The sequence below is a fragment of the Stegodyphus dumicola genome, chromosome 9, assembly GCF_044657685.1.
Source record: "Stegodyphus dumicola isolate Sdum_Otavi_A_Nest chromosome 9, ASM4465768v1".
Lineage (NCBI taxonomy): Eukaryota > Metazoa > Arthropoda > Arachnida > Araneae > Eresidae > Stegodyphus > Stegodyphus dumicola.
This window is the reverse complement of record NC_140776.1, coordinates 88,911,659-88,926,769: the sequence shown is the minus strand read 5'-3', so window position 1 is coordinate 88,926,769 and position 15,111 is coordinate 88,911,659. Positions and strand designations below refer to the sequence as shown.

The 15,111-nt window shown below is 30.4% G+C and overlaps 1 protein-coding gene across 2 annotated transcripts in view; it reads right to left on the bottom strand.

Moving 5' to 3' along the window:
* Positions 1 to 15,111, bottom strand: part of LOC118188496 (WD repeat domain phosphoinositide-interacting protein 2-like) — a 75,537-nt gene that overhangs the window by 44,507 nt on the left and 15,919 nt on the right. For both annotated transcript variants that reach the window (XM_035358929.2, XM_035358930.2), the window contains exons 5-7: positions 12,089 to 12,181; positions 5,816 to 5,886; positions 2,499 to 2,612 (exon numbers count right to left, since the gene is read on the bottom strand). In XM_035358929.2, coding sequence (XP_035214820.1) covers positions 2,499 to 2,612; positions 5,816 to 5,886; positions 12,089 to 12,181 — 278 coding nt within the window. The remainder of the gene's footprint in view (positions 1 to 2,498; positions 2,613 to 5,815; positions 5,887 to 12,088; positions 12,182 to 15,111) is intronic.

The window sequence follows — 15,111 nt, the reverse complement described above, 5'->3', positions numbered from 1 at the left end:
GAATATTGGATCATTTCATAAAGTGAATGACTGGGATTTCAGATTTTGTACTGCAATATTTATTAGACATTAAATTTTATGCTCTGTACCTAGTTTCATTTTTTTTTAATTTCCTTACACTTTTAAATCAACAAAATTCTGAGCAGAGAAGTGAAGCTTTTATTTATCGAAATATTTTCTGTTCCAAATGGCCAGATACTTTCAAGTTAATACATTCATTGGAAATGTCCAATACCCACTGGTGATTGAGCTCTCTCCTCACCAAGAATGTTGCTAAGGGCACATCTCTTTCTTATGTCTTAGTCTCTTTATTTCTCACTATTAAGTCTTCAACTCAGCTCATTGATCATTGTCGTTACTACAACCTTCAAGCAACAGTGCACTATAAAAATTTTAACAAAGAGCTCACAACTTATCCTATGAAAACAAAATATCAAATTCTAATCGAAATGGTTCACTTTTTGTAAAAACAGAAACTACAAATAATTTTGCATAAACAACAACAACAACAAAAAAAATTACATAGATATGCACTGATATCTTCATTCTTGTGGGATATCAATCATCAATGTCTGATTTTTTAAAAATTCCAAATTTAGCAGTCAGTAGTTTAATATTTATTGTAAAAGTAAAATGCTTGCATAAAATTGGATAATTCCTCCTTATAATTGATGGCATTTGTAGTTTACATTCTGCCCACAGTGGTCTAAATACAGAGCATATTTTTAATGTTTAGGCATAATGCCCTGATCAGAAAAATGGTTTAGCGATACTTCCTATTTATTGTAAAAGTAAAATGCTTGCATAAAATTGGATAATTCCTCCTTATAATGGATGGCATTTGTAGTTTACATTCTGCCCACTGTGGTCTAAATACAGAGCATATTTTTAATGTTTAGGGATAATGCCCTGATCAGAAAAATGGTTTAGCGATATTTCCTGCCATATTGTTGGCCCCAAGTTCAAATCCCAGAGCAGGCTTGGATATTAGTATGAGCATAGTTAGTACAGGGGGACACCTTAAATGCTGCCGAACTGGAAGTCTTCTCACAAGGCTTGATGGTAGAAAAGGGGTAAGAGACCCTCAGATCTGTACCCAGGCCTATTCTCTATGAAAACTGGGACAGAACTTCTCCTTTCTTATGCATGTAATTTGACCACCCTCTACAGTTTCTAAACTTGCTTACTGCTGTTGAAAGTTCAGATTTGCCATTGTCTTTTCTAACATGAAAGTCTAATTAATGACAGTCTAGTTGAAAAGACTTACACATACTATTTTTATTAGACAACTCTTATTATGAAACTTAAGCACTTACTACTTTTGTAATAATTTTACTTAAGAAAACTTTTCTAAGCCTGAATCTCTTTCATAATTAAAGTCATTCTTCTCTGCGATCACTGTAATACAAAAAACATTGAACCAAATTTCATCAATTTGCATAAAAGCAAAAATCCTATTCAGAGTGCTTTTGGTAACACATAAAGGTACTTATACAGGCTTTTCAACTTCATGAAAATAGCATAAAATGAACATGTAGAATTTTTTTCACATTATACAAAATACAGTTTTTTAACATTTAAATAATGATTACAGATCAGTATGATCCAGTCATGAACTTTCTAGAAAATACTTTGGCAATTTGTATGGCATTTAACATCTCAAAACAAATGGGAAAAAAAATTCAAAATAATAGGTGTAAAATTTTGTTAAATTTTAAGATAACAATGCAAATAAAGACAATGACACAAAATAAACATTCATAAAAATGTGAAGTATTAATGTTGAAATTAAAAATATAAACTTCATCAATGTTATAACAAAGTTTAATCAAATAGATAATAAAAATGTAATTAATTATAATAAAAAACCTTAAACAAAATATTAATAACATCTGGTACCTGTTCAACTTTCAGTAAAGAGTTAATAATTCAATAAGAATATTTTCTGTGGATTCAAAAAATGTGTTGATTGTTTTTTCAGCTTCTTTTACTGTACATTTTTATTAACTCGCTTGTAATTTTGGTTTAGCTTTATTTGATGATGATTTTTTATCTGCCATAATTTTAGTCTGTTAAACACCAAACTGCTGCGGAAATTAGAAATTTGAGATAGTAAGGTTTCAGAGAAAATGCTTTGAAACAGCAACGGGGAATTTGCCTGATCAGATGCTAAAAATGCAAGGAATAATTTATTTTTTTCTGACATACCAAGGGATTTTGAGATACTGAAGTTCAACTGTAATTACAATACTTGCAAAATATATTAAATGTAAAATTTGATAAGACAATGAATAAATAAAATTTTCAATTTTATCATGCTACGTTAAATATTCTGCAGCAAGATGATAATTAGTTATTACTTACTGGCTGATCATTAATTATTAAAACCGAATAAAAACTTTTGAAAGTATGCTTTAATTTCTAAACAAAATCACTATTTTCAAAATTCAAGAAATTGAAAACATTATATAGAGGGGTGGGGAACTCAAAAAACTTACTCAACAGTTTCTTCATCAGCACTCAGTTTAAAAATATGTACAGTTTCTGTATTGCTGGATGCACAAAGAAACTCTGAACCAATGTTGAATGACAATGACTGTATTTCCACACACCTATAACAGAATAATAAAATAAAATAAAAAAATTCTTAAAATATATTTAGTTACATTACTGAAATTTGGCCAGGAACAAAAATCAGTGATTGGATATATCTGTGCTAAACTTATCTTGTAGCTAAACCATTTCAATAGTCATTAGATTAGGCAAGGCCAAACTATGGTTTGTGAGACACATACAAGTCTTTGAGCCTTTAATTGTGACTCACAGTTATGTATGACTCTTCAGCTTCTTATATGTGGCTCTTGCACAACAAAGAGAAGTTTTATTTTTGAAATGTAGTTGCATTTCAAAAGGGAAATCATACTCCTTTATAAGTAAATAATTTGGCTTTTTGAATAGCATTATGTGCCATAATTTAATCAATTTCAAATTGTCTATTTTGTATACTAATCAAAAGGATAACAAATAATTCTATTTCCGCAAATAACTATCAAAATTCTGTTGTGTTTTTAGAGCAATTAATAACCATCGGGTCAGCACAAAAGACAGATATAAAGACAATTTTAAAGCAATAAATGAGAATTGTTTCTCTCTAGTTTCTTTTAATTCAGACAACTTTTTCTTTCAGTTTTTTTGTGTACCTCAATACCCATGATCCAATGCTTCAGAGAACTTGCAATTCCTTAACTCTTTCACATCGATTGAGGCCAAAATCTGTTCATCTCAAAGACCTTAAATGCTTGTGTATACAAATTTCTATTGGAATGGATTTCTTTTCCTCCTGCCAAGTCGAATGCTACAGCATTAACAATAACTTACTTAAATGAAGTGATTACTTCTCTCTTTGCGATCCTTGTGTGGTTTCCCCATTGTGTGCCCTCTTAGGAAAGAGCTGCAACTGCGAGCATCAATAGCTTTCTATACATCTTCTCAGTATTTTTAATGATTTGAGTACTTTATATTTCTTAAAATAATTGGTTTTAAGATGTGATAAGTTTTAATTTAGAGATAAAAATTTTGTATGTTTACATGATCAGCAAAATTTTTCATCATATAAAAGAAAGTGCAATGATTTTTATGTAGTATGAACTCATGTAAGGGAAACTAGTGTACTTGGCATTATGCTTATTTAAATTTAGTAATGCTTCCCTAGATTTTTACATAAAATTAAATAGTATCATTTACATCTATTATCATTTCAGGAAGAAAAGAAATATTTAGGGCCAATAATTTAGTTGATAAAATGGTGGTTTGACAGAACTTAAAAATTACCAGTTATGTATCACAGCCAGACAGCACGAAAATTAGAAATGTCATATATTTATGTAATGTTATGCTAGTAAAGAGAAAAAACATTTTCATTCAGCAAGTTAATGCTACTCAACAGAAATTTATATCAAATTAAGCACTACAGGAAATTGTATCTCTTCTCTTTTCATATTACTAAAATCCCTTCAAGTAACTTGCATCCATTTACAAGATTAATAATAAACATTTAATAACAAGCATTTTATTAATTTATATAAATTTAAATTGATGGTTTATGAATTAATATAGTTTGAGCAGGAAATTAAACTTTTATTCATTTATTGAGAGATAATTATTAGCCGTACACGTTTGATAATTTTATAACTACTATTTTAAAAGAAATATACAACTTTAATAGCTGCATTTCAAATGGTTTCAACATTAGAAATATAACAATGCATGAGCAGGAACACTTACAATTACTCAAACTAAAAAACCCTCTTACTCCCCTGGAATTTCAAATGTAAGATGCGAAAAGAGAAAAAGAAAAAAAGCAGTTAAACAGTTTACTAAGTAAATTTTTCTTCACATAAAAAAGGATATTTGAATAATGTGTGAAATATTAAATACTCATTCCTTTTTAAATTTTTTTGCTATTTTCATTACTAAAATCATATGATTTCTCTCAATATATTTAAATAGCAGAAAAAAGATTTCCTTTGTCTAATGGTCCTGAAAATGACTTAAAGACAGAAATGTATACTTTTATACTAAATCTTCCACAACACATCAGGAAACGTCCATGATTACTAAAAAGCTTGATATAAATATCTATCTGAAATATATCTTCTGTAAGAAATTTTGGAAAGAATATAGTTGTGAATCTTAGTTGTACTTCATTTTTATTGTTCTCCTTGGCATTTGAAGCTAGTGACAAAGCCAATTTTAGAAGCATAAATTTCATTTCAACTATGTTATGCACTTTGAAATACTTGCAACCTTCATTATTTTTAAATGGCCTACATACACTGGCACTGCCATGTACTGACACATCTTAAATCTTGGTAAACAACGGCAAAAATGCATATAGTTATTAATTTGCACTTAAAAAAAAAAAAAAAAAATTCAAATTCATTCGAATAAAAATAAAAGAAAAAGAAGAAAATGTTTTAAAGTAATGCAACATTTCAAATCTATCTTTATCGAAAAGCAAAATTAAAAATACATTTAGAATTATTAAAAATGTAAAGAAATTTAACAAACGAAGCGAAAAACCAAAACTCTTGAATCTTGAAGTTCATTTTTTCAACAAAATTTGACAAGCATATTTAAGTAACAGATCGAATTTCCACAAGCATTCAAAAATTCAACAGCAATGATTGACTAATTCAGTTGGTAGCCAAGTGGAAATATCTATGTAAAGCAGCATTTACATACAATGGCCAAGTTCCTAGAAAATTCCAGCGCTATTAATAGTAGGTTATCTCTCTCCAGAATTATCAGGATGGTCTGAGCATTAGTTTTGAGAACTCTGAATATTTTTTAAGGAACTGCAGCATGCAAGAACTTAAAAATTCCAGCAGATTTTACTGGATGTCAAACTTAACAGTATAGTATCAAAGCCATCAACATGCAGCTTCTACAGTCATGTCTGGCCATCTCTGCTATATATACAGAGCCAGATTTAAACTGTTAAGGCATTAAGCTATTTGAGATATAAGCCCTTTATAAGGGTTATGCGAAAATTGTTTCATAGACCCCCAAGAAAGCAAGAAACCTAAGCTCTAGCTAATGTAGTTTATACATAAATCTGGCATTACATGTATGTCTAATCTTAGAAAAAAATGTTTCATTTGTATTTGTGCACTTTGTTTCAGTCTTACTTTCAATTCATGGTCCAATTTTTATTTACCATATTCGTATATTAAATGAGTTTACAAGAAGTTTCATTTAAATATAAATTTCTCCTGTATCTTTACAAACAACACAAAACAAATGATTTTCATACCTCTTAACTCCTCGACGAAATTCAAATAAAATCTGACTATGAACAATAGAAAAAACTCGAATTACAGTTCCCTGAAAAGAAAAAAAATATATTATATAATTAGAAAATACACTTTTACAGAACTCTAATACTAAAAGAACAATTAAAATCACAATTGGTCGCAAATATTCTATATACAATTTTAAAACTCATGAAGTTCAAACCGACAATAAAGATTTTACAAACTAAATGTTCCATAACATCCCTACAAAGTATTTAGCAGACAGCTAAATTTTAATCATTGATACATAAATTTTTCCCAGGAAAGAAGAAAAGTATTTTATTTTAGCCGCCTGCAAAGCAGACAAAGAATGAGTAACAATAAAAACTCCTTATAACTCAGTTTTATAACATATATGTACATAATGTCGGGTTTTTAATGCAAGTTTCCCACCACTACAAATATTGTCTGCGCAAACATTTTGCGTTGACGTGTTTGATCATATTTTGTCAAATGATTTTTGGCATTTGAAAGAAACTTGCTTTAGAATACGGTACAAAGTCTGTAATCCGAACGTACATCATCAGGACCTCAAAGCCACAAACTTACGCACGTCCGCTACGCATGCATGTAAAGCATTTACCCATGCGTGCTTCCGATAGAAAGTGACAGAGAGGTTATTGAAAACGAAAAAATTTCGATTGACAAGTTAGTCGGTATTCTCGACACAGCAATTACAGGACTTCAACAGTGGAACTTTGTAACTGAACAAGAAATTATGTCTGTTTATAGAATTAAAGAGAAAGTATTATCACATAAAACGAAGCAACTTAAACAACTTACATTGAAAGAAATGTTTAATAAAGTAAACAAATAAATATTAAGCTTTTTTTTTGTAAATTTTGATACCCTTTAGATTATAACTGTTCTTTATTTCATAAATTACGGTTTCATATTTTTAATTTTAGAATTTCTGCATGCCATCTTACCAGATTTAAATTGATGAACTATAATCCAGAAAAACACCTTATCTGGAATCGTTGAAGTCCCAACAAGTCCGGATTACGGACTTTGTACTGTACTATGTTGTGAAATTTGTAAAAAAAATATCGTTTACTATTAAGTACGAGGTGCCTGAAAAGGAACTATCATGCTTCTGTTGCAAAAAGTCAGCTACAGAATGTTACCAAATCATGTGTATAGCTTTAAGTACTAATGTTGTATCACATTACACTGCGAAGGTTTGGTACTGAAAGTTCAAAAACAAGGACTATGACATTCAAGAAGAAGAGTGCTATGGCCAACTGATGTTGATGAGGTCCACCTGTGAGAACTTGTGGAAGAAGATTAGTATACAATCACTTCAGAGCCTGTTAAGGAGTTAGATGTTGGTGCCAAGGCCATTAATTGAGCTATTCATTGCATTAACTTGACATACAAGTTCAGCTGCTGGGGGTCGGATAAGCTGACTCAAGGAAATAAGGATAGATGTGTTTGAGCCTGCATAAATCTGCTTGAATATCAATGCAAGGATAAAATTCTGTAGTATATCATCATTTGTGACAAAAACGTGGATTTACTTCAACAGCTTAGACTGAAAAAGGCTGCGCCTAGTGAGCCCTTCGGCAATGTCGCAAAGTGCAATTTGACTAACAAAAAGATCACACTTTGTATCTGGTGGGATTTCAGTGGCATTATCCACGAGAAGTGTCTGGGAAAAGGCAAAATCCTTGACAGAAAGGTGTACAGTGAGATGCTATTCCGTGCTGATGCTGCTATCAAGGAAAAATGTTGAATTTGTTCTGGCACAAAAAAGTAATGTTGCTTCAAGATAACGTAAGATCACGTGTCTACATTCACTGGCTGGACTCTGTACAGACTCGAATGGGGTTGCCACACCTACCATAGAGCTCTGACATTGCTCCTTTGGACTTCTACTTTTTTTTTGCACCTGCAGCTACATCTTGCTAGTGTTGTCTTCCATTTTGCACAGGAAATCTAAAATGAAGTTGATCTGTTTTTGGAGTCACAACCACCAAGTTTCCGGGCCACAGGATTTGGAAAACTGTAAATACTTTGGCGGAAAATCATAGATTTTGGTGATGATTACTACCTGCACTAAAGGTACTGCTTTTATGCCTTTTTCTTTTAACTTTACTAAGAAAGTTTTCTGGCAGTAAACCTTTGTTACAATCAAATATTATTTTATACATCTGACACTAAATTTAAAAAGCACAAAAATCTATTAAAATGCTTCAGTTCTATATTTATAACAGAACTTCAGCTATTCAGATACAGATATTTACTGCTCCTTGTTCGCCCCCCCCAAAGCAAAGTAAAATTATGCTTGATACTTTACCTTTCCAATTTGTTTGATTTAAGAGACAAAATGATAAAACAAAGCAGAAAAATTATTAAATCAATTTAGATAAACATGCATAACATATAAATTTTAAATTGTCTAAAACATTTGGAAAATACACATTTATGGATATGGAATTATACACTGGTTATCATAAATTAAGAAAAAATCACAAAAATAGCAATAAATCCCTCAAAAATAAGCCAAATCGTGTAAAATTTGAATATGTTGCTAAGTAAGTGTATATATATATATATGTAAACATATACACAGGGGTTACAGCTTATTTTTTTAATGTAAAAGAAGTAATAGATGCTACAGAAAAAAACTTGATGGCATAGCAAATTATTTATATTAATTAGCATTTATTATGAAATGGAAAAACTGGCATTAGTTATTTCTAAGCAACAGTATAGCTTTGGCAAGATTTTTTTTGTTGGAGGGCCATAGATCCGATTTGATAAACTTGAGAGCTGAGAAGAGTCTTTCCACACTAACTTGAGTAGGAGGAAGAGCTCTTACTGTTAGGGCTGCTTCTTTTAACTTTTCAGGATAGATTTTTAGAAGTTCTAAAAGAGGTGTCTTGTTAGTGCAATCATATCTCTCTATTTCTTCAAAGGTCGTGTAGAAATCTTATTTGTATTTTTTCATTTTTATATCTAAAGGCTCTTGTTTTTTATTTTCATTCACTTTGCCTTAGCCTTTTCAATATTATCCAAAAATATTTCTCAAAATCTAATTCATCATTTACATGGTCACTATTAAATTTATTTTTTAAGATTATTTGTTAAAAAAGCACTATAAAATTACAATCTATTAACACATCACAGTTTAAAATATATGTAATTTATAAGATTGATTTTTAAACGATATCCAGATAACTACACATTAAAAGCTACAAAACATTTACATTTTGTAGCGATCATACTCAACCAAATATTTAAGTAACTTTTTAATTTGAAGACTTTCCAGACATTCTGGCTAATTTACATCAATTTCTTTCTCTTTAAGCATTTTTTTCTAAAAATCAAAAGCTTGTTTCAATATGCAAACCAATATTCTCACTAGTTTCTGTGTGTTTTATCTCCTAATTTGCCAATCTTTTGACTAAGTACCTATGAAGTTTTACTCGATCTGATAAAAGTTAAATAGTCCAAAATCCTTGACAGACATGAAGCAAATTATCGCTTTGTCTGAAAGTAACTACAAAGTCAGATAAATGCTTAGATAAATTTCTTATTTAAAAAGACCTTAGAATATAAAGGCATATTTATATGCTAGCAAAATCAGCTACTGCTTATGGTGGTCCAATTAAACAGAAACAGTTAAATTCAAACTAAAAATGTAGACTAGGAGTCAAAGACTACAAAATTTAATTATAATCTAAGCTGGTTCAGTAGCACATCGTAACATAGATATCGTGTAACAAATTTAAATATTGGCAATGATAACACAAAGATGAATAATTACAAATTACCAGAGCTACTAGGAATTAATGCGGCGTGGAAGCAGAGGGCAGAAACAAATTCTGTCTTACAACCCCAAAACCTCAGTTTAAAAAATTTTTAAGTGATTTTCATTCTGGTGAGGAAATGGAAAGGGAAAATTATAGCAGAGGCTGAAATCATAAACAATTGCTTAATTGACATAATAATAACTGTACATATTATCTTTGAAGAATATTTTTTCTCTTTATGTATTTGGTTTCTTTCTTCAATATGTTCCCACTTTATTTTATAATTCTTATATTCAATTAAAGATTTCTGTTATTTTAAAAAACTAAATGCATTTAGAATTTATAGGAAAAATGTTAATTTTATTTCTTTAGTAATATGAAAATTCAGAATAAATATGAAATGATATACGATAAGGGCTTGAGTTACAGAGCTGGTGTAGCAGAATTTTTAGAATTTAATGAAACAGAGCAACAAAATCTAGAAACGGCAAAATTTTAGAATTTAGGAAGGCACTAAGCAGCAGAATTTAAGATTTACAGAGATTGCATCAGGTGGGAAAACGTGCAGAGCAGCCCTTTGTGTGATGCACAGAGCAGTAGTTAAGGTTTTCAAGATTTTACGCCCCTTTCTGTATGCCAAAAATGAAAAATGTTTCATTCTAAAATTTTGTAACATCAATTTGGCACTTCATGGATGCTGTGCCTGGGGACAGGTGTTGCCTCTTGCGCCAACCTAGCTATGCCACTGATGATGCATTAAGACATATAAAATGAATCTTTTAAATTGTCAGTTTTCAATTTCTTTATTAATACAAAAATTGCTTTCTATAAATGCCTGGCCATGTGATAAGATTAGAATCATTTTTGATATTTTCCATGGTTGTGTCTGGTGAAAAGTAGAGAAGACAAAGGAAAGATAAACATGTTATGAAAAGGACTTCTAGTATCAGAAGTAAAACATTCAAATATTATGTTTTCATTGTTCTTCAATAAATTCTCCAAAAAGTAAAAGTTTATCACAAACTTTCTGTAAAATACATCCATTATGTATTAATACCATGATGACATTTTTCTGGAATCTTCTAGATTTGTGGGTCTATAAATCTTGCCTTCAGATCCTTCTAAACTTTCTAAGTTGCAGTATCTAAAACCCTAAAGAAAAATTACCGCTCCCAATTCTGTAAGAGCAAAATGCCAGCAATATGTTGAAAATAAATCAAAAGAAAAAAGTGTAAAATTAATTTTGCACTGAAAACTGATGCATATTGAGACAATTACATAAAAAAAAACTCTTAACACGAAAAAAATGAAAACGAAGGGATTTTTAATTAATTACATAGCTATTTTGCTTTTGCTAATAATTGTTTCATAAATTGTGCTAAAGCACAATTTAAGCATTTATTACCTTATTTATTTTTCAGATTCAAAATATTGTATAAGTTAAAAAAAAAAAAAAAAAAAAAAAAAAGAGTAATGTCAATTTATAATACAATAGCAAAAATTTTAAACGTGTCATTTTATTGTTATTTCTTGAATACAGTTTCAATATATTAGCATTATTTTAATGAAATTATAATGTTTAAAAAAAAGTATCGTTGAAAAATTACTCGATTTCTGAATAAAAAATTTTCTATAGAAACTGATTTTAAAATTGCCAACATGTTGATAAGTTGCCAAATTTGGAACAGTTTAATAAAGAATTGCCATTTACAAAAGCAAAAAGTTTTTTAACAGCTCTTCATTAGAAAAAATGAAATAATTTTGAAATGCTTATATTTTACTTCTCAGAAACCGAGTATCCCATTGTATATATTATAAATAGGAAGAAATTATAATCCATGAACCTAGTTACTTATTCAAAAGATACAAAGAACTATTTACTTATTCAAAAGATATTTGTCAATGAATCGCCAAAAATGTTTGTCCAAAATGCTAATTCACATTCAAAATGCCAGTCGTAAAAACAGACAGAAATTTCAGATGATTAAAATTAAGGACCTCCTGCCGAATTTGGTCAAAATTAAAGACCAAAAATCAATTCAAAAAAAAAAAAAAAAAAAAAAAAAAAAAAAAACCCTAAGGATTTTTAAGTACTCTTAAGAAGTGTATGAACCCTGTTTGTTGAAATAAAATATGAACAAATTTTAAAAATCTCACTTGCTTTATAATAAATATGTAATACAGTAAATACCTGTTTGGGCCACAGAAAAAAGAATGCAATTTTTTAGACTTTGCAAATACTGGGATAGATGTGAGGTTCTCCAGTATTTGCAAAGTCAAACAATTTTTTACCATTCTACTTTCAATCAATCAATTTTTACCATTTTACTTTCAATCACATCACTGTACATAAATTTTTTAACATTCTACTTTCACATGAAAAAAAAAAAAAAATATTATTGCAATCAATAATTTGTTATATCCTATTTTAATGCATTTGTAACTGAGTAGCTAATAATTTAATCAAATAAAAACCTTAATAGATGCTGTGGCAAGCTTTTCACCATCTTCATCAAATGCAAGAGCAGCTAATGGACTTGTGTGAGCAGGTATTGTAGTTTTAGCATGCTAGAAGAAAAATTAAAAGACTATGCTAATTTTGTTTAAATTAACATGAAAACATTATAGCAGTACAAAATATAATGAAAAAAGGATTTAATATGAATGCTGAATGTAATGATGAAAAAGAGTTCTACTTCATGAAGTTAAATTTAACTCATTTTTAATTTTCTTGTGTTTTCAATGAATTCTCGTCTCTGCACTTAACTAGAAGTCTAAAATTACAAGAACAAATGCAAGAAGTAAAATTGAATTCAAATGGTTTATTAAAAGCTACATCTTATAGTATGACTAAAATTTAATAAAAATTAGCCATGCACTACTACCTACAAATAATTAAATATGTATAATCTTTTATAACTATTAAAACTGTGTACATTTGTCTGTTTGTAACATCATCTGCTCCAGAATGGTGAGGAGCTGAGTTTTAAGAGAAGTACCGCCGGATTTCAAAAATTCGTGGGAAGCCATTTTGACCATTCTCATCTTCGTACAACTTTAATCAGCCGCAATTTTAATTAAAAGCTCTGAAAATGCTATTTTCCTAAACACGCATATACCCTGCAAGTTACTATTTTCATTAAACTTCATTACTGTTTGGCATGCTGTGTCGAAGCACGTACAAGGTGGAATTTTTTAATTGCATCCATCTTTTATAAACAGAGGTAGAATAAAATGTTTTATGAAATGGAACTTATATATTTTGCTTTGGCTTTAGCCCACTATTTATGAAAAGTATAGAAAGAGTATGAGAACTAACAGGGTTGCCACTCAAACAGGAGAATGAAATTCCCTGACTTTTCCACGTGTGTTTCAAGAAAATTCCAGTCTATCCGCGTAATGTACATTGGCTGTGCTAAGAGGTAAATTAATTATGGTATTACTTGTATTGTGTAGAAAATTCACTTAATTATTCAATAAGTCCCAGAGGACATTTATTCTTAATTATTCTTGGTATACTTTGTTTGATAATTTTGTTTAGTTTTCCACTTAAGAAACTTAATAAAATTTAAGATATATATATTGGATAAGAAATGTATGTTTTATTTAATTATTACTCATGATCATCACCAGTTCAACATGAGGCTAATCCGGTCCTTATAAATCACAACGCAATGCTAAATAGTTAGGTTAGATTTTAGGTAAATTTAATTTGCGTGAGGTATGTTCTTAAAAGGCACCTTAACACTTGAAAACACAAATATAATTATAATAGTTGTTGTTTTCTCCACTGAAGATTGAGATTAGAATCTTCCCAATCTGGAATAAAATAAGGCTTTTTTTGCAGACATTCTGCAGCTAAACGAAAGAAAGAAATCTATTTTAATAAATTGAGGTATTTTATATTTATTTCGCAGCATACATAAGGAAAAAATATGTGCATTAAATTTCGTGATGGTATGTCATCATACTGCTATAATTAATTTCAGGATTATGCCAGAGAAAATTTCCTGAAATTTGGAAATATTATTTACTAATAATAAATAAATTTAGAGGGAAGAAGCAACATTAAATTATATGAATAACATACTTAAAAATAATTACTTAAAAATTGAATTAGAATAATCAACGATATTTTTGCGAATATAGTTATATTACATGGCTAGCCTAGATGACTGATTACTATTTTTTTTATTTAACTGCAAAATGGCAAGATATTTATGGAAAAAAAAAAAAATATTTAAAAGATTTTGCGGTAAAATTCTAGTATACGGTAAGGCTTGGCACGATTTTGAAAATTATCGCCAAGACCAAAATGACCCGTTTACTGCGCATCAAGATGTCGCCAAATCCCATTATTATTCTAACTAAAGAACGTCTATGTAAAGAAGAAAAGTAAAATGCTATTACGCCGCTAGAATGCGGAGGGAAAATTTGCCAAGGGATTTGGCGACGGAACCTGGCGGCCAGAATTTCCCTCTCCGCGATGTGTATAGGAAATTGAGAAACACGTGTTAAGAAGAAACGCTCTTTAACAAAAAGAAAACTACGAAAATCCGTTTTTAAATTATTGCGAAAAATCCAAGAAGAAACGTTTTATCAAAGGACGTTTCTTCTTGGATTTTTCGCAATAATTTTAAAAACGGATTTTCGTAGTTCCCCCCCCCCTGAAAATAACTAATCCATGAATTAATTTACTTGCGCCAAAAAATATTTTCTTTTCCTTTAGAGTTTAACCACTTGCGCTAAGACTAAACTTCACAGTTGTGGTGCCGTGCGCTACAATATAACACGTCGTAAAGTGTCTCATTTACGCCGCTCCTCATCTGCGAGTGCAATCCAGAGCTGTAACTCGAGAAATCTCGTTGTTAGGCGACGTTTGCACCACGTTATTTTCATTTTTGCGATAAATGCTTATCGACGTGGTGTTCACGTCGCTCGCGGTTTGAGACAAAAGCATCTTGACGTGCGTGGCACGTCTTTTTAGCGCAAGTGGTTAAAGAAATTTTAAACGATATTCATTTTATGAACTCTTGATAACGTGACCTTCGAACTTCGACACCAGTTTCGAGCTTTGGCGACAGATATATCAGACATGCACAGCTGTTTTCCCTCTATGATGGAACGGAGCCACAGCCACGTCTGTTGCAGAGAGGTTTTCCTTCTTTACAATACATATTCTTTGAGTCTAACCTCCATGGTACCGTATACTAGGATTAAACCCATTTTGTTTTATACGAGAACAGGTACTTTCTTTAGTTCATGCACTGCACATGCAATTCTCGAGAATACTGGAAACCAAAAGTTGCGGGAAAGTTGCTTTGCCTTTCTAAAAGACAATCAAATTGGAGCTGCGAAAATTGGCTCTATGCCAGCTACCCGAATGACACTCACGTGATACATAATTCGCCAAAAAAGTTACCTCTTCCGACGTCGGCGCAAAAATCGCTTTTTTTTGGCGGGATGTATGAACTTCCCTGACTTTTCCAGATTTTGAC